The sequence below is a fragment of the Bos indicus x Bos taurus genome, chromosome 15 (assembly GCF_003369695.1).
Source record: "Bos indicus x Bos taurus breed Angus x Brahman F1 hybrid chromosome 15, Bos_hybrid_MaternalHap_v2.0, whole genome shotgun sequence".
NCBI classification, from domain to species: Eukaryota; Metazoa; Chordata; class Mammalia; order Artiodactyla; family Bovidae; genus Bos; species Bos indicus x Bos taurus.
In genome coordinates, this window is record NC_040090.1 from 37580867 (window position 1) to 37602640 (window position 21774).

Below are 21774 nucleotides of genomic sequence, written 5' to 3' on the forward strand. Positions count from 1 at the left end.
CCAACTTGTACATCCAGATGCCTGCTCAACATCTCCACTTGGATGTCCCACAGGCACCTTAAATCCAACCTGTCCTAAACTAAACTCATGATCATTCCAACCTCTCTCTAATGATTCTTCCATCTACGCAGCTGCTCGAGCCAGAAATCTGTTCTTCCCTTTTCCTCTGCCGACATATCAGTCAACTGGGGACCAAGTAAATCTTCATTATCCTTCTTATTTGTCTATTCCTCTCCATTACCGTTATCACTGTTCTGACTCAGGCCTGAGTCGTCTCTCCCCTGGGCTACTATAGTTCCCTTTTGATAGGTGTCTAACCCTCCAGTCTTGTCCTCTACACCAGGACTTCTCAACCTCCGCATGACTGACATTTTGGACCAAACATTTCTTTGTTGTGGTGCTGTCACGTGCATTTTAGAATGCTTGGCAGCATCTCTATCTACTAAATGGGCTTCCCAGTTGGTGGTAAAGAATCTGCCTGTTAATGCAGGAGATGCAGGAAACGTGGCTTCGATCCCTGAGTCAGGAAGATCCCCTGGAGGAGGAAATGCAACCCACTCCAGTAATCTTGCCTAGAAAATCCCATGGACAGAGGAGCCTGGCAGGCTGCAGTCCAAAGGGTCGCAAAGTGTCAGACACAACTGAGCAACTGAGCTCGCACGCATGCAATCCATTAGGTACTGATCAATCCCACCAGTTGTGACAACCAAAAATGTCTTTAGATGTTGACAAATGTCCCCTCCAGAGGGCAGAATCACCAGCTGTTGTGAACCACTGCTCTGCACTAACAAAAGCATCTTTTGAGAGAACAAATATGATCAAATTATTCCTCTACTCAAAAAGCTTCAATGTCTTCTAAATAAAAATGCTCACACTCCTTGGCTTGGCTTCATTCCTCACTGTCTGGCCTCCTGCAGTCTCATCTCACTCTTCCATCTCACACCTTAAACTCCAGAGACACTGAGCCACTTGTAGGTCCTTGAACATGTCAGACAGGTCAGGCTCTTGCTCTTCTCTCTGCATGTCACCTCTGTATGGAACCCTTCCCTTATCTGGTTCCCTCGTCAGCTCCTGCTTATCCTTTGTCTCAGCTCAAAGGTCCTTTCCTTTGGGAAAACATTCAAACTGCCCATCTGTAACTCATATATATCTCCATATGGAAGTTTCTTTTATTGCAGTAGAACTGTTTCTTTGCATATGAATCTCCCCTCTAAACTGTAAATTCTATGAATTAGGTAGCAGTTACTCAATCATTACTGTATTCTGTGTCCCTACTGACAGATATTCAAATGAATATTGAATGAATCAAATATTAAGACTTCTTGTAAAGGTTATGAACACCCAGTGGTCAATTTCACCCCTGCTTCCCTATGATTACCACTAGTAAAAACTCCAGGAAACCACCTGGAGAGATGCCCTCTTGCTTCAGGCACTAGTGAGGAGGGAAGTTAGAAGCCACAGCCCACTGGTCTTGGGCCAAGAGGGAGAGTAAACACATGGGAGAGTGGGTGGAAGCTGGACAGCAGTAGGCAGGCAAGCACCCAGAGTCTGGCCAAATGGGAGGTCAGCCAGGTCCAGGCACTGGCCTGAAAGTCTAGGCAAACAGCAGCTTCTAGAAGATGATCAGGGGTCTTCTGAGACATAAACATTTCCTCCTAAGAGACCTCCCTGCCTCCAGTCTCCTCTCCTGCATCCATAATTCTGTGGGAGAGCCAAAGCAATCTTTCCAGAAGACATATCAGATTTGCCTAGAACCTCCCATTGGTTCCCTGTGATTTTTAAAATAAAGTCAAAGCTGATGATCCGGTCCCTGTCTACTCTCTTGTCTCCCCATAACTCTCTCATCAGCACAGTTGAGGCCAACCTGAACAATGCTGCCCATAAACACATATCATGGTGTCCTTCAGCTTTTTCTGTGAGCTTGGAGTTCCTGTCCATACACCCCATATTATCCCCTTGGCAAAGTATCACCGCTTCTGCAAAGGTCTGCCTCTAGGCTTCCATAGCGCTTCATATGCCACATGATGTATCACTAGCTACTGGTGTATCTCCTTGCCTAGACTGTGACCTGCCTGGGAATAAGACTGTCTCCTTTCCTTGTTCTCAGGACCCAGCACAGTGCCAGGCCTACAGTGCTAAGTTAAGTTTTCAATGTATTTCTTACCATTGATCTAATCTATTTTCACCCTTAAAGCAAGTTAGCTTCCAAACAAACAAACAAACAAACATAAAACATGGGATTTTCCTGGTGGGTCAGTGGTTAAGACTCCATGCTTCCACTGCACGGGACATGGGTTCAATCCCTGGTTGGGGAACTAAGAGCCCACATGCCATGTGGCACAGCCAAATAAAGCCCAACAACAACAAAAACAAACAAATAAAAAACCAAACAAAAACAATCTGTAGTGAGGAGGGAAGGATGAGGGGAACAGGATTTTTAGGGCAGTGAAACTACTCTCTATGTGTTACACTGTATGTCATTATATATGTCCATTATACACATACAATATACTTTTATCCAAACCCATAGAAGGTACAACACCAAGAGCGAACTCTAATGTAAGCTATGGACTTGAGTGATAATGATGGTTATGTAGATTCATCTGTTGCGGCAAATGTACCACTCTGGCGGGGGATGCTGACAGTGTGTGAGTCAGGGAAGGGGCATATGGAAAATCTACACCTTCCACTTAATAGTGCTATGAATCAAAAACTGCCTCCCAAACATAAAGTCTTAAACGAAGAAAAAACCATCTGATCCTGCCTTTTCTGGACCAAAGAAGTTCAGCGACCCTCTCTGCCTTCCAAGTAAAGTCCTAACCCCTCACAGCTTGGTGTCCAAGGACTTCTGCAATCTGGCTTTGGCCTGCCTTTCCAGTTGCATGCCTCCCCACCCATCTCCTCCAGGCCTGACTTGCAGGAAGTCTGTGGCTCCCTCAGCCTGTCCAGGGCTCCTGCCTCGTCCTCTGAGAGGTCTTCCTGGACATTGGGATCTCACTGAATACTTCCTGTTATCTCTCATCCCTGTGCCTGATCCCAAGACGCATTAGGGCTCAGCTCCAAGAGCATGGATGGATATATCTGCCAGGACAGTCCAGCACTGATCTAGGATTGGAGGGCTCTGTAAATGCTGGCATCTCCCCTGGGGAACAGGAGCCACATGGGTGTGCAGAATCTCCATCTCTGCCCTTGCAGAACAGCTTTGAAACTTTAAAGAGTCCCCTCTCACCTCCTCACACCACAAGACACATTTCTCAATATCCAATCTTGATTCTCTCAACCCCTTGATCACCTGGCCCAGCTCCTGCACCCTGCTTTCTCATCTTCTCAGTAACCCTCACCCTCTGCACAGACTGTGCAGCTCACTGAATAAGACTGAACCCTCTGGCAAATGTCACCATCAACAGCTAGCACCTTCAAGTCTTGGTTCCTGCTCTGAGGTCCCCTGCGACCCTCTGATCCATTCCCGTCCACAGCACCACTCCACTGTGTGTTGGGGGGCTTACCCACCTGCAGGAAGCAGGTTCCTGGCTGAGTGCCCTCAGGCAGCGAGGCGTTGTAGAAAGTCCTCTGGAACTGCGGCTCGTTATCATTCACATCTTGCAAGACCACGCTCACTGTGGCAGAGGAGGAGAGAGGGGGCAAGCCCCCATCCGTGGCCACCACGATTAGCTGTGGCTGAGGTTCCAACTCATAGTCCAGCAAAGCAGCTGTAGTGACAATGCCTGAGGTGGGGTCTATGGAGAACCAGCGGGTGTGGGCGCCTGGGGCCAGGCTGTAGGTGACCTGACCATTGGTGCCCTGGTCAGGATCCCGGGCCGTCACCCGCACCACGAAGCTGCCAGGCAGGGCAACCTCAGGCAGAGGCTCGGGTCGGTAGAGCTGGCGGTCAAAGGCAGGCGCATTGTCATTGACATCAGTGACGTGTAGCACAAAGGCAGCCTCGGCCCGCAGTGGGGGTGAGCCTGAGTCTGTGGCAGTAACTCGCAAGTTGTAGGCGTCGCGCTCCTCCCGATCCAGCCTCCGAGCCACACACACCAGGTAGATGACGCTGTCCTGGGTGCTGAGCGCAAAGTGGCCCTCTCCACCCTCCAGGGACACGTTGACATGCGCAAAGTCACCGTCATCTGGGTCTGACACAGAGATTCGAGCAACAAGCTGGCCCGGGGGGGCAGCCTCAGATACACGGGGGGAGCCATCTGCACTCAGGAAGATGACAGTCATGGAGGGCTGATTGTCATTGGCATCTCGCACATGCACGGTCACAAAGGCTGAGCCCAGCTCAGGGTGAGCCCCTCCATCCCGAGCCTGCACCACCAGTTCGTGGACCCGACGTTGCTCAAAGTCCAGCGGCCGCTCCAGCCGCAGCAGCCCCGTGTGTGCATCAATGGAGAAGGGTCCATCACCCTCGCTCTGCCTCCGGTTGATCTCATAAGTTACAGCCCCATTGGCACCTGCATCGGCATCAGAGGCATACACCTGCAAGACAGGACTGCCGGGGGCCAGGCTCTCGGACACAGCAGCGTGGTAGCGGCTCTGATTGAAAGCTGGGGCATGGTCATTGATGTCTAGCAGTGTCACGTCCAGCAGGGCCTGGGCCCTCCGAGGGGGTGAACCACCGTCATAGGCCTCCAGTTGCAGCATGTAGTGTGAGCGGTTCTCTCGGTCCAGCTCTCCGGTAACTACCAGCTCAGGCACTGGGGCCCCATCTGGACCAGGGCGTGTCTCCAGCCGGAAGGTCTCTCCAGCCCCATCACCAGACAGGGCATAGCCCTGTGTTCCCAGGCGGCCAGCGTCGGCATCACGAGCAGGCTCCAGTGGGTAGCGGGTGCCAAGTGCTGTATGCTCAGGTATCTGCAGGACAGCCCGAGCCTGTGGGAAAGCCGGAGCATGGTCATTGATGTCAGCCACTCGCACGGTAACTTCCACAGTGGCACCGTCGGGAGTGACTGCAGTGAAGCGGTAGCGATCCCGCCGCTCTCGGTCCAAGACACGGGCTGTACGGACCACCCCACTGTGTTCATCGATGGCCAGGTCCGTGCCCACCCCGCTGCCCTCCTGGGCAGAGATGAAGTACATGGGAGGTGCTGCTGTGCCCGCTGGAAGCCCTGCACTGATGTCCCCGATCAGCGTGCCCGCTGGCTGCTCCTCATCAATCTGCAGGTCCAAGCTCCCAGCCTGACCCCAGGCACCTGGAGCCCCCGCCCCCAGGAGCAGCAGCATCAGCAATGACAGCAGGGGGAGAGGCCTGGGGATCTGCATGCCCGGGCACGAAGGTGCAGTGGCCCACTCCTTCTGCATGGCAGGGCCAGTCCAGCTGCGCCTTGGGATCCAGCTCCAGGCCAGGCTCCAGGAGCAGCCTGATCTCAGGTTTTGGATCAGGTCCAACTTGGACCCTGGCTCCAGCTCACTCTCTTTGACCTGGGAGAAAATTAGAAGGAAAACAGTCATGATGGGGGAGGAATCAACATTCCAGGGAGGCTGGGGTCCAGGCCACACCAGGACTGAAGTGTGTTCAGCTCCCCACAGGGCCCTCATGCTGCCTCAAACCATCTTGGGCCCAGGAAGCTCCTCAGGATCCACCGCAGCCTTTAACTGACAGGTCCTATCCATCCTGATTCCTGCTCCCCACCATCTCCCAGCAGATTGTTTTATTCCTATTGTTCAGGTCTGAATGCCTTCAGATTCCCTTCTTTCCATCTCTAGACTTAAACATGTGGCCAGTTCTTTCTCATTTTTCTTCTTATTCAGGACTAATACCTCAATAACCATGTGCTTGGCAATGTCATCTGAACCTCAACATTTTCCTCTCTGCCAGTATTCTAGTAACATTTAAATATGCTTAAATCTCTCTCTCCCTTCCTCTCTGTCTCCTTTTCCCTCTCCCCCATACACACACACACACACACACACACACACACACACACACACCCCTTTGGCTCCACTTCCCTCTCTACTCTATTCAACAAGAGATTGAGTACCTGCTTTGTGGAGAAACTGAAGACATACCAGTGAATAAAGAAAACAGTCCAGGAACTGGACAAGTAATTAGCAGTGTGATGTGGCCCTCGAGGGAGAGGTGCAGGGAGCTATGAGAGCAAGGAGGGGCTGATCACAGTAAGGAGTCAGCGAGTGCTTCTCCGAGGAAACAGCATTCAAGTCAGGATCTACTTAACGTAGGTGTTAGCTAGACAACGGTGGGCAGAGAAGGGGAAGAGAATGAGAGAAGACTCAGAAGAAGGAACAGAAAGAGAGGCTTAGAGTCTACTGTCAAGAAAGGGCTGAGAGTGTCTGGGGGTGTGTAGGGCCTGTGTGTGAGGTATAGAGTGCCGAGGCAGAAGGGATGAAATGGGGCAGGGGGTCAGAGGCCATACTGATGATCTGAACTTTATGCTGAGGACAAATGGAAGCCATGAAAGCATTCTAAGAGAGGGTACTGCAATATGACTTACATCTTGTGAAAATCACCGCTGCTGCCCCTTTGTAAACACAGGATCACACAGATGGGGAAGTTATCTTAGGACAGCCCTCATGACACACCAGGCCAGGGTGTGGCTCTGATGGAGTCTTGGATGAGTGTCAGCAATGAACATGGGGAGAAGTGGATAGCTCTGCGGAAGGTTTAGCAGGTAGAATGGCCAGGGCTTGACGATGGCTTGAAGGCAGAGGATGAGGAGTGGGAAGAGTCAAGGATGATGGGCAAATTTCTGGCCCGAACCATTAGCTGAACAGAGGCATCCTTAACTGGCCAAAGAGAGAGAAAGAAATCCAGGGAAGGGTGGTGCCAACAATGCTAAGGGAGACAGCATTTCCAATACTGCTGATATTCAAGGAGAAGGAGGCCTAAAGTCCCAGGAAGGCCTTTAGTGACTGAGTGAGGGCAGAATCAGTGGAGAAAGGTTTGCTCACTTCTGCCAGTTTCTCACTTCTCACACCCTCCTCCGTCTATGCAGAGAGGCTTCCTCTCCCGTGACACTGCTTTCACTAAGTTTCCAACCATCACTATACTCTGCATCCAATGGACACTTTTTCATCTTGTTGCATCATTCTGGAATACTGAATCACTGATCACTGGCTTCTTGAAGCCTAGCCCTCTTGGCTTCACATGGTGACATCCCACCTCTTGCTTCCACTGTGCTTCTATGTCCACTCTTCAGTCTCCTGGGCAAGTTCTTCCTCTGCCCTTAAAAACTGGTGCCCCTCAGGACTCAGTCCAGGGCCGCACGTCTTCCCACTTTTCACACTGCCTCGGTGATCTTATCCCCTCCCATGCCTTCAATTAAAAATGTTATCAGTCATTTTATTTTCTTTGTTGTTCAGTTGCTCAGTTGTGTCTGACTCATTGTGACCCCATGGACTGCAGCACTCCAGGCTTCCTTGTCCTTCACTATCTCCTGGAGTTTGCTCAAACTCATGTTCATTCAGTTGGTGATGCTATCTAACCATCTTATCCTCCTGCCCTCAATCTTTCCCAGCATCAGGGTCTTTTCCAATGAGTTGGCTCTTTGCATCAAATGGTCAAAGTATTGGAACTTCAGCTTTAGTATTGATCATTTTATGTCTATTTGCTGATGACTTTGCAATCTCCAGCTCTGGAGAGTGCTGGAGACATGTAACCCCCCAGAAAACGGACTCCCTTACAAGGTATTCCTAACCTTCACCTCAACCTGATTTTCTTCCTCCCTTCCCTTTCCTGCGAACAGCATCACCACTCAGAAACTCTCCTTGCTTTCCCTGCTCTTCTTCAGTCAAAACCTGACTATCTCAATGAGACACTATCTCAAGCCTGCACTTTCCTGTTTTCACACTGCTGCTGTCCAGGTCCAAGCACTGTCATCCCTCCTTTCGATTCCTTCCACAGTCCTTTATCCTCCCTGTGCCTCCTGGATTGGATCCCTTAATCCACGTCCTCCTCACTGGAGCTATCCTCACAATTCTCACCAAACCACCCCTGACAAAAGGTTTCCACTGGTTCACCGCTGCTGATGGCAGAAAACTGCTGCCCACTCTGGATAAAAAGAAAGCAGATGCATACACCCAAACTGTGTCTGCAGTTTTAAGGGTTCATGGACACTAAGTATAGAATGTCTATTCACACGACAAAGCCCAACCCCCTTAATACACCTTCCTGACCTGAGCCCCGCCATCTCTCCACTGTGCCTCACATTCACTTTCCCCCACTGCAGCCTGCGTTCCTACACTAAACCCCTCAACTGTTCCCCCCACAACTTCTTGCCTTGTATGAACTATGCTCTCGTCCTGAGATATCCTTTAAAGGTCCTGTCCAACTGGCCGTCTCCTGTTCGAACTTCAAGATGCTGTCTTCTGTGGATGTTTCTATGCTATCTCCTTGACCTCCCTGCAGTGCCTACTGTGTAGCCTACTGGGCTCTCACTGCTTTGGATGCACACTGACAACAGACTGCATAGCAGCCCTGTTTTGCTCATGTGTCTGCCCGATTCTCCTCTCCTGCCACACTCAATCAGGAGATCCCTAAGGGCAGCAGCTTGAGGGTCTTAGTCTCAGGTTCTCCAGCACTTGGTAGAGGTATCGTGAGAGCAGGCAATCAGTGCAGAATGCATGGCCAGAATCTCATAACTGCACACCACCACCTTCACCTACTGACAGAAGGGGAAATGTCCCTGGACATGCCAACTCGGTCACACACAGATGCACGTGAGCCTGTGCCCCGAGGCACCATGGTCAGAAGTGTGGCCACAGAAGTGGCTACTGAAGTGTGTCCTTTGGTCTTTCAAGATTTGCTCTGCTCTAGGACTTCCTGTCCTCCCCAGGGATAAGAATTTCTGACCCTCTACTTATACTTCCAACCCCATCTCTCCCACCTGTGTGAGGCAATGAAAAGAGCTGGGACCCTAAGTTTGAGTCCAGTCTGAATGCTATTTTCCTAATCCATATAACGGCCATGGTAATGCCTACTATCTGTGGTTTTGTGAAAATCACAGGTGATGGAAATGGGAGCCCAGAGTTGGGCACTTTGTAGGTGCTCTCACCTGGGTTCCCAGCACCATCCCTGATGAGGGATGAAGCCTCATCCTGGCTTCAGAGTTGGAGGGTTCACTAAGACCCCTCTTCCCAGAGGTCAAGTCTGCAAAGCCTAAGGAGCTGCCACATGGAATAACAGATCAGAGGAATTGAGAACAAGAAGGGCAGAGTGAACACAGGCCTGACCAGAGAGGGGAGAGGCTCCGTGTACAGAGGTGGTGCAATGGCCAGGGTCGGGGATCTAGGCCTCGAGACTGGGGTAAGGGTCAAGGGTTCGGAACAGGTCCTGTTCATTTAATCAGTCAGTGCAGAGAAAGCAGGGTGGGCAGAGAAGATAACGGACAGTGAGGTCAATGTACTTCTTACATTCTATATTAGGGTTCTCTGCACCCAGAGACAGAATGTCAGCTGTTCGAGGGCCAGGACTGTATCTTAATCACCGTTTTGTGTAGCACAGGCCATGGCACATGATCAGCATGTTTTCTGAATGAAAAGATGCATGAATGGTGTGAAGTAGCTCTCAGGTGAGTGATCAGCCTTGAGGAGGCATCCAGGCCCAGGCAGATGCCCCTTCTCCCAAGTTGTGCAGACCTTGGTGCCCTCCTGGTGCCCTCCTGGGTCCCTGTCCAATGCAAACTCCTGCATACACCCTCACAGTGGACGCACAAAGGTGCCTCCTCATGAAGTCACAGGCCCACACAGAGCCAGGCACACAGATGCACAGACTCGAGTATGGGCAGACTGGCACACTCCATACACACACTCACACAGACAGAGGCTACTCTTACATATACAGAGATACCCTTCCTCACACATACAGAGAAGCAGGTTATCACTCACACACACGCGTTCATTCACCTGGAACCTTCCTCCATTATCCACACATGCAGGCACACGTACAGACACACACAGGCATGCCTTTGTCCACACAGACACATGCACACAGAAAGACACTTTCCCATAGGCCTCACGTAGACAAGCACGCACACACGTACACACACACACACACACTCACACACACCCTTCCTCTCATGGACACAGACAGACCACATTCACCCGTGCGCAGACTCTCACTGGCAGACCCACCCACACGCCGGCACGCTCTCACACACGCTGCCGGGGCACTCGTGGTCAGCTCTGCGGCTGCAGCTGTGACCTTGAGGTCCCTGAGGCCTGTCTGGACTGTGCCTCATCACTTCCTGCTCCAGGGCTTCCAGCTCCAAACTCGAACTCCAGACTCTCTCCCGAGACTGTCTCATCCTCTCTCCAACTCTCTTCTCAGCACCATCTCCCCATCTGTCCAGGGTTTCTCACTGCTTCTTCCCCAAGACTTGCTCCTCCTCCCTGTTCCTGTCTCTTTCCCTCTCCAGGTCTGTCCCACCCCTTCCCCCAGATCTGGTCTAAACCATCCATCTTGTCTGTTTTCCCAGTCTGTCCTGCCTCCTACCCAGATCTGTCTTCTTTCTCCCCCTAGACTGGTCACAGTGCTTCCCCCGCCCAGATCTCCTTGCTACATGCCCTTGCCCCGTCCCGGGCCTGTTACTCTGTCCTCTGGCTCCATCCTGCTCTCCCCCTCTAGCCCCACATCTGGGCCTCTGGAACCACAGCTGGTTCTCATTAGGAGGGGGAGGGGCGAGACTGTTCATTGGGGCCTGCAATGTGATGTCAATCCACACCCCCCCGCCCTTCCAACACACACACACAGCCTGTGTGTCTACAGGACCTGGGAGCAGGGGGAACATGGGAGAGGAAAGAGGTGGGCTGTGGGGGAGTCGCAGGGGGACCATAAGGGAAGGGTGCTCCAGGAGGAAGCAGAGGAGTGGCCTGAGGTGCAGAGGGGAAGCAGGCTTGGGGAGCTGGCACCTCGCAGGCCTCCTCCCTCAACTTCCTGTCCCAGGGCCAGGAAGGGGCAGGGACCAGAAAGACAACAGGGTGAGGAGGGGGCTGCAAAAGGCAGATTGGCCCAGAAGGGGAGGAAGAAGAGGGTAGCCTTGGGCAAAGGGAGGTGGAGGTACAGGGCCAGGCATAAAGGAGAAAGGAAGAGGGGTGAGAGTTCTCACAGGGGATGACTGAGAGCAAGACTGGGGGAGAGTGAGTGTGTGTCGGCAAAGGAAAGAGTGAGGAGTTCACACAGAAAGGGGAGGCAAGTCAGAGACGGGAACAGCTGGGCTGGAGTGAGGGGGGGCATAAATAAAGGAAGGAGTTAGGGCTGGGGAGCGGGTGTGGGGAGCAGAAAAGAGGAGAGGAGGAGTGAAGACAGGAGGAAGAGGAGAAGGCTGACAAGTTGGCTCCCCTGGATGTCCCCTGGACAACCTCATGGATGGGCAGCTGGGCAGTGCCTGGGCCTGGCTCTGTCCCTCCCGAGGACTGGTTCCCATTAGGCACCTCAGGGAGAGGCCGGGACGGATGTGAGCAGAGAAGGCAGAAGGAAAATTTCTTTTCTGAGCTGTTAGTGTGTTGGCAATTCATAGACGGTGCCTTATTTAATCATCTTAATCATCCTAACAGCCCGGGTCAGGGAGGCGTCCCACCTTTCAGTGAGGAAACGGGCTGGGAGTGAAACAACTGTCCTGAGTTAACATACCCTTTTCTTTTTTTTTAATAAAACATTTATTTATTTAACGATTACTAATCTAGTTGCGGATTGTACCCACTCCAGTTGCATGGCTTCTCCCTCCCCCTGAAAAGTTACTCTTCAGAATTAGGTTCTTATCATTTCTAGTATGTCTTTATCACTTCACTGACTTTAAAGTTATCCATTTTATTTCTCTATTTCTTGTGGTTATCTTTAAAGTTTGACCATCTAGACTTAGCTTACCAAAACCTAAAAAGTGATTATTTTTGTCCTCCTTTTGACATAGCCTTGATCTTATCCCAGGAGTATGCACTCCACACTGCCTGAGATTCACGGAGAAGGGAAAGATGGATCGAGGCAGAAATTACAGGGGAGCTGAAGGGAGAGACCTAGCAAGACAGTGGAGACCTGGAGAAGAGAACCCATGGGAGGAGGGGCACCAAGGATAAGGTGTTTGCAGCCCAGGCCAGTAGCAGTGGGACAGAGTAGACACAGAAGAAAAATGTGAGGAGGTGAGGTTGACAAGACTTGGCCACTGACCCTTCAGGAAGGGTGAGGGAATAAAAGAGCTCTAGACTGACTCCAGTTAGTGCTGGTCTGATGACCAATGTGGGGCCATTAGGATACCACAGAGGAGAGCCATTTTGGGGGTGCCTGTTGGGGTCTTCTCATGGGGATGTCCCTCACACAGATTTGCAGGTCTGGAGCTGAGGAGAGAGGTCTGTTTGGAGATATGGATTTGGACCAACCAAGGAGTAACTGAGAGCCATGGGTGCGGAGACCCATCAGCTAGGATGTGTGGAGAGAAAAAAGAGACTAGGACAGAACGCTGGGGAAGAGTAGATTCAAGGGGCAGCCAAGGAGAGCTTGATTCTTCTTGGAGAACAAAGAGGAGGCCATATCTCAGAAGTTAAGAAAACAGCATTTCAACAAGGATGGAGGAGTCAGTAGAGTCCAATGCTGCTGAGAGGCCAAGTAAGATGAAGACTGAGAAATGCCCATTGGTTTTAGCAGTAATAAGGTCATAGTGATCTTGGGGAGAATCATTTCAGGAGACTCCTAAGGGAGCAAGCCTCCTGCAATGGGAAACGACAGGGAATGAATAAAGTAGCCATAGACAAGATGTCAGCATAGATTCATCCTTCAACATGTGCTTACTGCACACCTCGAAAAGAGAGGCAATGTGTCACGGTGAGGAAGGACGGGACAGTGCCAAAGACTGGACTTGGGCCAAACCAACTCTGGGATTTCTCTCCAGCTTCTCACTTGCTAGTTATGTAACCTTTAGTGAACCATTTAAATGTTCAGTGCTTCCATTTGCTCCTTTATAAAATAGGAACAATAATAACACTACAGTGTACTTGTAGTTAGAACAGTGTGTGGCATAGAGTAGGCATTTTATAAGTGCACAAGCATGAACTATTACTACAGTGGTTAGGAAGATGGGCTCTGCTGAGTCAAATTCAGATGCTGCAGCTTTTGGTGTAATCCTGGGAAAATTGTTTAATCTTTCTAGGCCTGAGTTTTCTCTTTTGTAAAACGGGGATCAAAGTGCCTGCTTTATATAGTTGATAGGGGAGTTAAATGAAAGAATGGCACGAAAAACTTAGCATGGTGGCCTGCACACAGTGAAGGCTCAATGAATGTTGGCTGCTACTACGTGCCAGACATTCACAATAACCCTGGGGTAAGTGTTATTCTACAGGTGAGGAGACAAAAACTCAGAGCAGGTAGCAGAGGATTATCTGGAACTCAGCTCCGACAGACTCCAAAGTTAGTGCTTTCTCATCTACAACATTGCTTCTCTGCTGGAGGACCTGGAGCAGCCTGATAAAGGGTCATGGAAGTGGCCAGGCAACCAAACAGGGAAGGTGCCTGAGGAGAACTCTGGGTAGGAGAGTAATTCCAGCTCGCACACAAGGTGGATCAGAGGTGATCAGTGACACGGCAGTTACGAGTCTAGGCTGAGGGTCAGGTGGGTGTGAGGTCAGGTGGTGAGAGGGGAAATGACCAGAGGAGGCTTGGAGGTTTCTAGAAGACAGAGGGAAAAATAGGAGGGATGGGTCCAGGGCATTCATTGATACATTTATTCAGTTAGTATCTATTGAAGACCTACAATGTGCCAAACACCATACTAAGCAGTAGAGACATAGCAGTACCTGGACAGACCACATCCCTGCCTTCATGGTGTTCACAGGTTGGGAGGCTTGGGCAGGGATGGGCAGGGCAGGGTGAGGGAGCTAGGGGTAGCGGGATGAGCAGCAAGAGCCTGGTCTTAAGGTCTAACTCTCACAAGGAGAGTCCAGGCTACATAGGAGGCTGGTGAGAAGGCAGAGAAGTTGGAGATGTAGAGGGAAGAACGAGTTTGGGGGAATGAGACGTTGAGAAGAAGAAGAGTAGTGGAGGGACTGAGATTGTGGAAGTAAAACAAACTAAATTAAGAGTTGAACATTTAATAGCCGTTTTCTTTCTCAATCCTCAAAACAACTCTACTGTTACCTCCATATTCAACTGAGGAAAGGGAAGCTCAGAGAAGCTAAGGTGATCCAGGTGACAAATGGTGTGACTGGAAAGTGTGAAGCATAGCCCTCCTTTCCTCCTTCCTTTCCTCCTTCCTCACCAAGAATATGAGAGTGTGTTCCAGGCTCTGAGAAGAAATAGCTCCCTCCATTGAGCAACTTAGACAGAAAAACATAAACAACAGGCCTGGGGGTTCTAGGTGGACTGCCAGGAAGAGATGCCCTCTCAACAGGGGACAGAGGAACTGAGAAACCCCTCCTAAGTGGCAGAGGCTTAAATGTCCAGAAGGAAGAGGATTACCTGGAAACACAGACACCAGAGCTGAAGGCAGGGGCAGGCAGCAGGAACCCAGGAAGGTGATGGGATCCAATAGCTTGAACCCATCAGAGGGGCTTTTGCTTGCAGGTGCCAGGGCATCAGAAAGTCTGATCTTACTTCTGTTACTACTGACAGAAAAAAAGAGGAAGAGGGCACAAGTATCTGGGAACCTGATACGGGAAGGGTCTGGGTGCCAGGAACAGGAGGGCACAGCGTGGTATGTGTGAGGGGGCTGTTAGCAGAAGGGGCAGCCTGTGACACCTCCTAGGAAGGGGGCCTGGTGGAGTAGAACAGATGGAGCAGAACCGAGGTTCTGTGGCCTGATAGCATGTCACAGCTTCCTCAGCTTCCACTCCCTCCAAGAACCCCAACAACCACATGGTCCAACAGATTTGGATCTGCAAATTTCTGGTGTTTATTAGATATTTGGCAGCTGAATCAAAGAGAAATAAAGTACAGACTGGGGGAGAGGAAGAGGATCCAGGAAAAGAGAAGCCCAGGTGAAAGAGAAAGAAGAGGAGAGCGTAGGGGGAGGAAGGACAACTTGTGGGGGAGGGGACTGGAAACGTCTCTACTGGGTAAGTGGGCATGTGTGGAAATGACTCTATTGTGTGGGCAGCTGAGACCAGGAGTCAGTCTTCTGAAGAGTGAATGAGAGTGAGGGAGGAGCTGTGAGGTGCCTCATTCATTCATTTGTTCATTGCCAAGCGTCTATAGAGGAACCTGGGGGATGTGAAGATGAATAACATGTAACCTTGCCATTAAGGACGCCCCAGCCCAGGCAGAGAGAGAAAAAGCAAAGAGGCAATGACAACAGTGAGACAAGAGGATTCCAAGCTGGTCTGGTGGTCAGGAGAGGGAGAGCTTGAGAAGAGAGCTGAGGATGGGACGGGGTCAGCCAGGAGACAAAGGGAGTAAAGGGCTTTTCAGGCAGAGAGCAGTATGTCTAAAGGGCCAGAAGCATGGAAGAATGCAGCGTCTTTGGAGAACGACAAGGAATTCAGCATGGCTGGGACTTGCAATGTGAGGGAACTATGGAAACAGGACAGGCTATGAGGCTGGGGAGGCTGGGGGAAGTCTGATCGTGACAGATCTCTGAAGCCTCATTAATGTAGAAGTCTCACCCAAGATAGTGTAAGGATACTAAAGAACGCAAGCAGGGAATGCTATGGCTGGATTTGCATTTTACGGAAAAGATTGGATTGGAAGAGGGAAGAGCAGACTAGAAGTAGACTTGTCTAGGGAGACAAGTTAGGAGGCTCCTGCTGTAGTTCAAGTGAAAATATGGTGAGATGGAGGCAGTAGCTGAGCCCATGGATAAAAGGGGATGGCACATCAGAGAAAGCTGGGAAGGAAGAAGAACTAAGAGGTTCTAGGTTATAGGACATGTAGAGAAGAGAGTGGCTACAGTTAATTTCTGGCTTTGTAGCTTGTTGACTGAGTGGAGACGGTGGTTTTGGGGAGGAAGGAAAGATGAGCTCAGGTCTGGGACATGTTAGGGGACTCTATAGTATGGGCTCAGTAGTAAAAATCCAAAAGGAAGCAAGTCTGCAGGTCTGGGCGTCTGAAGAGAGATCTGGAAGAAAGAGTTATTTGGGAGTCATCAGCTTACTCAGATGATAACTAAAGCCCTGGAAATGAATGCGATAGATCACCCAGAGGGGTGTATACAGTGAGATAAGAAGGTCCAAGTCAGACCTCTAATAAATCGTAACACTTAGGGGTCACTCAATCACACAGCATGCATGCATGCTCAGTCGCTCAGTCGTGTCCAGTCTTTGCGACCTCATGGACTGTCGCCTGCCAGGCTCTTCTGTCCATGGGTTCTTCCAGGCAATAATACTGAAGTGGTTTGCCATTTTCTCCTCCAGGGGATCTTCCTGACTCAGGGATCAAACCCATATCTTCTGTGTCTCCTGTATTGGCAGGCGGATTCTTTACCACTAGCGCCACTTGGGAAGCCCTAGGTGCCACCCAAAGGAGCCCCCAAAGTAGACAGAGAAGGAACAGTCAGGAGGTGTTTTGAGAGAGGGATGCACAGATCCCACCCTACTGTATCATCATCTGTTTATTTGCCTGTCTCCTTTGCCGAGGGTAGGAACAGTGTCTTCCATCATCATATTCCCAGCACCTAGCAGTGTGGTTGGGACATGAGAGCTCATCGAATGTTGACAGAATAAAATAGTGGTTCAAAAGGCATAAGACATGAATGATTCAAAGAGGAAATAACAGTCAACAATGTTGGACCCTTCCAAGAGGTCAAGCAGTTGAGGACTTTTGAAAAAAGCCCCTAAATTTGGCAAACGAGAAGTCATGTTATCTTAGGGAGAGCAGTTACATAGATGGGGCAGGAATAAATGGGAAGTCAGGAGGTGGGAACAGTTTGGTGCAGAAGAGCTTTTCACAAAACACGGCAGTGAAGCAAAGCGAGAGAGCGTCTTAGATAGTCAGGTATTTCAGAGTGCAGGAAAGTAGGAGAGCCTGGAGGCTCTTCATGTGCTCATAGGAGGAACGAGTGCACAGGGAGAAACCAGACACATGGATAAGACTCAAGATTACTTCGTTGAGTGAGGTCTCCCCTGAGGCTGAAGTGGATGGGATCTGCAACAGTTGAGGGAATTCAAACTGGATGGCCTCAACTTTCCGGGTGGCTGACAGACCAGGTCTGTCTGTTGTGTCTGCTCTTCCTTCCTTCCTCCCTCTCCTTCAGCCCCCGTATCCATTCTGTCACTGAGTCCTTCTGACCCCACTGCTTAAAGCATTCTTGAAGCTACCTACTATCTCGACCTCTACTGCCATTCTTCCAGTTCAGCCCAGCATTATCCCCTCCTGGGTTCCTACAACAGCCAGCTATCCCCTTCCTTTCAGATGCCTCCCTCTAGTCTCCACACTGCTGTCAGAGTGGTCTCTGTAAGACAAATCTGATCATATCACACCACAGCTTCAAATGATTCGGTGACTTTCAATTCTCCCCGGGTCAGGAAGCAATCATGTGACCTAGAAGCACACAACCTAACTAACCCTTTCTCACCTCTCCCAGACTCTCTGACCCACCCTCACGTCGTGCTATCAGTGCCAGGCTCATTGGATTGCTTTTCCCCTCAGACATACAATACTTTCTTAATGTGGGTTTTCCAGTGCTGCTCCATTGGTTTGGCATACTCTCCACATGCTCCACCTCACCGCCGCCTCTCCTTTGCTTGGTAGCCTCTTACTTATCTATCAAGCATAAGCTTCAATGCCACTTCCTTCCCAAACCCTCGTCTAGTTCCCCTTCAAGGGCTCAGGTTGGCCTGCTACGTGCTGCCACATCACCGTGCTCACCCCATGGCCTGTAAGCTCCATAAGGGCAAGGACCACATCTATTTTGTTCACCCTTGTAATGCTAGCATCTATCACACTGCTTGGCACACAGTAGGTGCTTAATAGGTGTTTGCAGAATAAATGATCCAGTGGGTTGACTAATTAATCTGCTGAAGACAATGAGGGATGTAAGGTGAAGGGATGTAAAAAACTAGAAAATATTTCATCTATTTGTTTATTTATGGAGGGCCCAGTTGAGGGTGCAATTTATAGAAGCATGAATTTATAGAAGCATCACTTGGTGTGGTTGGGAAATGATTCCAGCTGGGTTGAGACTTTGTGGGACGGGTGGTCTAAAGACAATAACAAAGGAACAGAGCGGTCAAAGAGTGGGTGAAGTGATGGTCTTGGGCATATAAACTGGAAGGAGAGTATAAAGCCAGAAAGAGAAGATTAGGAAAAAGCAAAAAGGTTAAGGGCAAGGGATCACTGTGAGGTTGAAGGGTAAGTGGAATGGGAGTGAGGGCATCAGGGAGCTCAAAGGACTCAGGAGGCTGTGGGCAGAGTGGAATGCAGGTACAGAATTTCAGAGACAGACCAGTTGCACTGAGTGGTCCTGGGAGAGGAGATGGCAATAGGAGCTGAAGAACTCAAGACTGTGAGGCTGCACTTGGAGGGACACTTAGAACCATGGCAGGGTACGGGGTGAGGGAAGGATTGATCTAAGTCCCCAAGTTTTCAAGGAACCAGAGGGTAACCCTGGGAGGTCTATGGGTGAGAAGACTTGGTGTGAGCATCATAAGTTAATGGGAGTTTATTCAGCAGTTGGGACTGCTCAGTCTGTGGCGTGTGCATGACACCTAAAAGTTTTTCTTATGGGATGTACAAAAAGGTGTTGGTAAGAGTGACTGCAACACAGCATCCCATTACTGTCAGGTCTCTGAGACACCTGCTATGTACAGACAGCCCTGAAGTACAACCTAGATGTTGGTGGGCTGTGACAGGTTCCCAGTGGATGCATGTTGCTCCGGCAGTGTCTCAGGAAAGGTGCTGGCAGCAACCGTGTCTCCCTTGCTGTGTGCTGGCTTTGACAGAGTCCCGTGTTGGCTGCACCATTTCTGCTGTGGGTGTGCACTGTTCTCAGAGCACCTTCTGTAAACGTATGTTGGCTCTGTCAGTGCTTCCGAGGGGCATGTGATGGCTGTGAAGGCATCTCTTGTGGATGTGTGCTGCCTGTGACTGTGTCCCCTGTGGGTATTTGAGGAGTTGACATTAGCAACAATATTTTTCTGGCCTATGACCCCGTGGCTGCGGGCCCAGCCCACGCCACACTGAGTTCATTGTGCTTCTGGACCTCCCCTTCCCCACCCCCTCCACGTGGGCTGAGGCTGGTGGTGACCTCCCTCTGTCCCCTGTGTGGGATTCTGATCTAGGCATCCTGGACCCAAATTCAACAGTCTGGGTGACAGGCTTCCAGCTTGGGCTTGGCCTGTCTCTTCCCTGTTTCTCTTTACTTCTCCCTCCTCAGTTTCTTTGTCTCAGTTTGTCTGTCACACACCCATCCTCCACATTCTGACACATGGCTCCCACAGAGGCGGGCAACACACACACACACACACACACACACACACACACCCACACTCCCTCACAAGGACTCGTTCACCAGACACACACTCACTCTGACCCACACCCCATCATAGTGACACGCACGTACACACGGCCAGACACATACACGCAGACACACAACTTCCCAGTGACACGCACTGACTCACACTAGGCGATGCACTCGCGCTCACACTCACACTCGGAGGAACACACACACACCCTGCCCACACCCCCGGCACACTCACGCCGCCACACACCCGACGCGATGACACACGCAGCACAAAGACCCCCAGCCCTGCCCCCACGTTCACGTTCACGCTAGCCCTCATCCCGCAGGCCCAGGCCCCCCCTCCCCCATTGTCTCCGGCTCAGAACAAAGCCCCCGGCTCGGTCGCCGCCACCGCCGCCCGGGAGAGGCCGGCGGGCCGGCGGGCGCGGCCGGACGGGCCGGGCAGCCGCGGGCACTAACCTCCGCGCCGCGCGGGCTCCCTCGCCCGGTCCTGGGGCGCCGTCCGGCGCGGTCAGCCCCCCGGGCAGCGCCCGCCCGTGCGGGGCCTGGGGCTGCGCATCTTCCGCCGCCGCTGTCTCTCAGTCCGCGAGCAGCTCCCGGCGACCGGCCGTCGGTCCGCGCGCCCCCGCCCGTCGATCGGTCCGTCCGCCGCCGCCGCCGCCGGGGCGCCGCCTCCTCCACAGCCGCCCCGCGGAGGATGCGAGATTCGCCGCCGCGGCCCCGCGCCCCCTCCCCTCCCCTCCCTTCCCCTCCCCCGCCCTCCGCGCGGTAACCCGAACCCCCGCCCCTCCGCCCGCGAGCCCCCGCCTCCGCCCCCACCCGCTCTCCGCGCCGCTGCCCCCCCAGCCCGTCCTCCCTCCGCCCCTCGACTTCCCGGCCCCATCCCCGGCCGGATCCGGCCCCAGCGCCGCCCCGCGTCCCCGCTCCCTTCCCTTCTCCCGGTCCAACCGCCCGGTCCCCCTTCCCCGTCCCGTTCTCCGCATCCCCTCTCTGAGTCCCAGTCTCCTTCTCGTCCTGCTCTTCCATCTTCTTTCCCGCCCCCTATTCCGCCACCGTCCCCTCTTCTCCCTCACTGTTCTATTCTCCTCCCCTGCGAACCCTTTTCTCCCCGTTCCCCTCTCCCTTCTTCCCATCGTCTTCTTCTCGTTCCATCTCTCCGTTCTTTCCTCTCCAGACCCTTATCCTCCATCCCTTCTCCTGGATCCTCTCGCCTCACCTCTTCTCCGCACCAGTTCTCCCCATGTCCTTTGCCTGCCCTTCTCCTTTCCTGTCTCCCCACCTTTCCCCCCAACCGCTTCTCCTTCTCCCTTTCTCCGTGTTTCATCCCCACATCCCCTTACCTCCCAATTTCCTCTGTCATCTCTCTTTCCCCATCCTCTTCTTCCTAGTGAATCTCTCCATTCTCTCCGATCACTTCTGTTTATCCCATGCTCTTTATTCCTTTCCCCCTTTTCGTCGCCTACTTCTCCCTTCCTCGCTTCCTCTTTTATCCCAAAGTTGAGGCTCCAGATGGAAGGGACTGGAACGAAAAGATTTAGGGTGGGTGTTCTCACTCAGGGTATATACTTCTCAGAAAAGGAAAGCGAGATGGAAACTGGGCAGGGAGGTGGGAAGGGTCTTGAGGGGCCAACTGGGAGAGAAAATGAAAATAAGTCCATCAGATGGAGGTGTACAGTGTTATAAGAACTAGAAGAGTTTTGATCCCTCTTCTCTGTCTTTCCTTATGACTGAGTGTAGGCTGTTAGTCTAAAGGTATTCTGGACTTGAGACTTGTGCAAGTGGTATAAAGAAATCAGGAACTTCTGGAAAGAGAGATCAGTTTCGATGAAAGCAGAAGGGAGTGTGATTTTTTTCAAGAGCAATGAAGAAGACGCTGGAATCCTTGATAGCACCCAGGTTTCTGGCTTGGACAGCTGGGTTTGGTGGTGACATTCACTGCGTTGGACGAAAGGAGGAAGAGTACCTTGCAGAAGGCTGATTTAGGAAGATGATGACTTTTGATTTGGGCTGCTGACTTTGAAGTGCCTGTTGGCTAGGTGGGTCTGCAGCTTAGAACAGCGGTCTGGGATGGACATAAATATTTGGGAATCATCTGCAAATACCATATAAGCTTGAATATAGGGTGAGGTTTTTGCTGTTTTGTTTTTCCAAAATCATACCAAAGGAAAGAGGGAGTAACCTTATACTTGAGTCCTTACAAAGTCTCTCATATTACAGGGTTTGCTCTCATTTACTTTATTTTGAACAACAAACCACTGGATAGGGCAGTATGGTATGGTGACTAAGCTTGTGGACTCTGGAGCCAGACTGCCTGACTTGGGGTCCAGACCCTGCCATTTACAAGCTGTGTGGCTTTTAGAAATTCACTTAACCTGTCTTTGACTCAGTTTTCTCATCTACAAAGCAGGACTTGGGGTTAAATTATTTAATATATGTAAAT

General features: G+C 51.3%; 1 protein-coding gene across 1 annotated transcript in view; it reads right to left on the reverse strand.

Moving 5' to 3' along the window:
- The window catches only part of DCHS1 (dachsous cadherin-related 1), a 36624-nt gene extending 16635 nt beyond the window's left edge, over nucleotides 1–19989 (reverse strand). Inside the window, exons 1-2 of the mRNA XM_027563148.1 lie at nucleotides 19794–19989; nucleotides 3511–5421 (exon numbers count right to left, since the gene is read on the reverse strand). Of these exons, the coding sequence (XP_027418949.1) occupies nucleotides 3511–5301 (1791 nt within the window). The 5' untranslated portion in view covers nucleotides 5302–5421; nucleotides 19794–19989. The remainder of the gene's footprint in view (nucleotides 1–3510; nucleotides 5422–19793) is intronic.
- Nucleotides 19990–21774: the final 1785 nt, after the last annotated feature.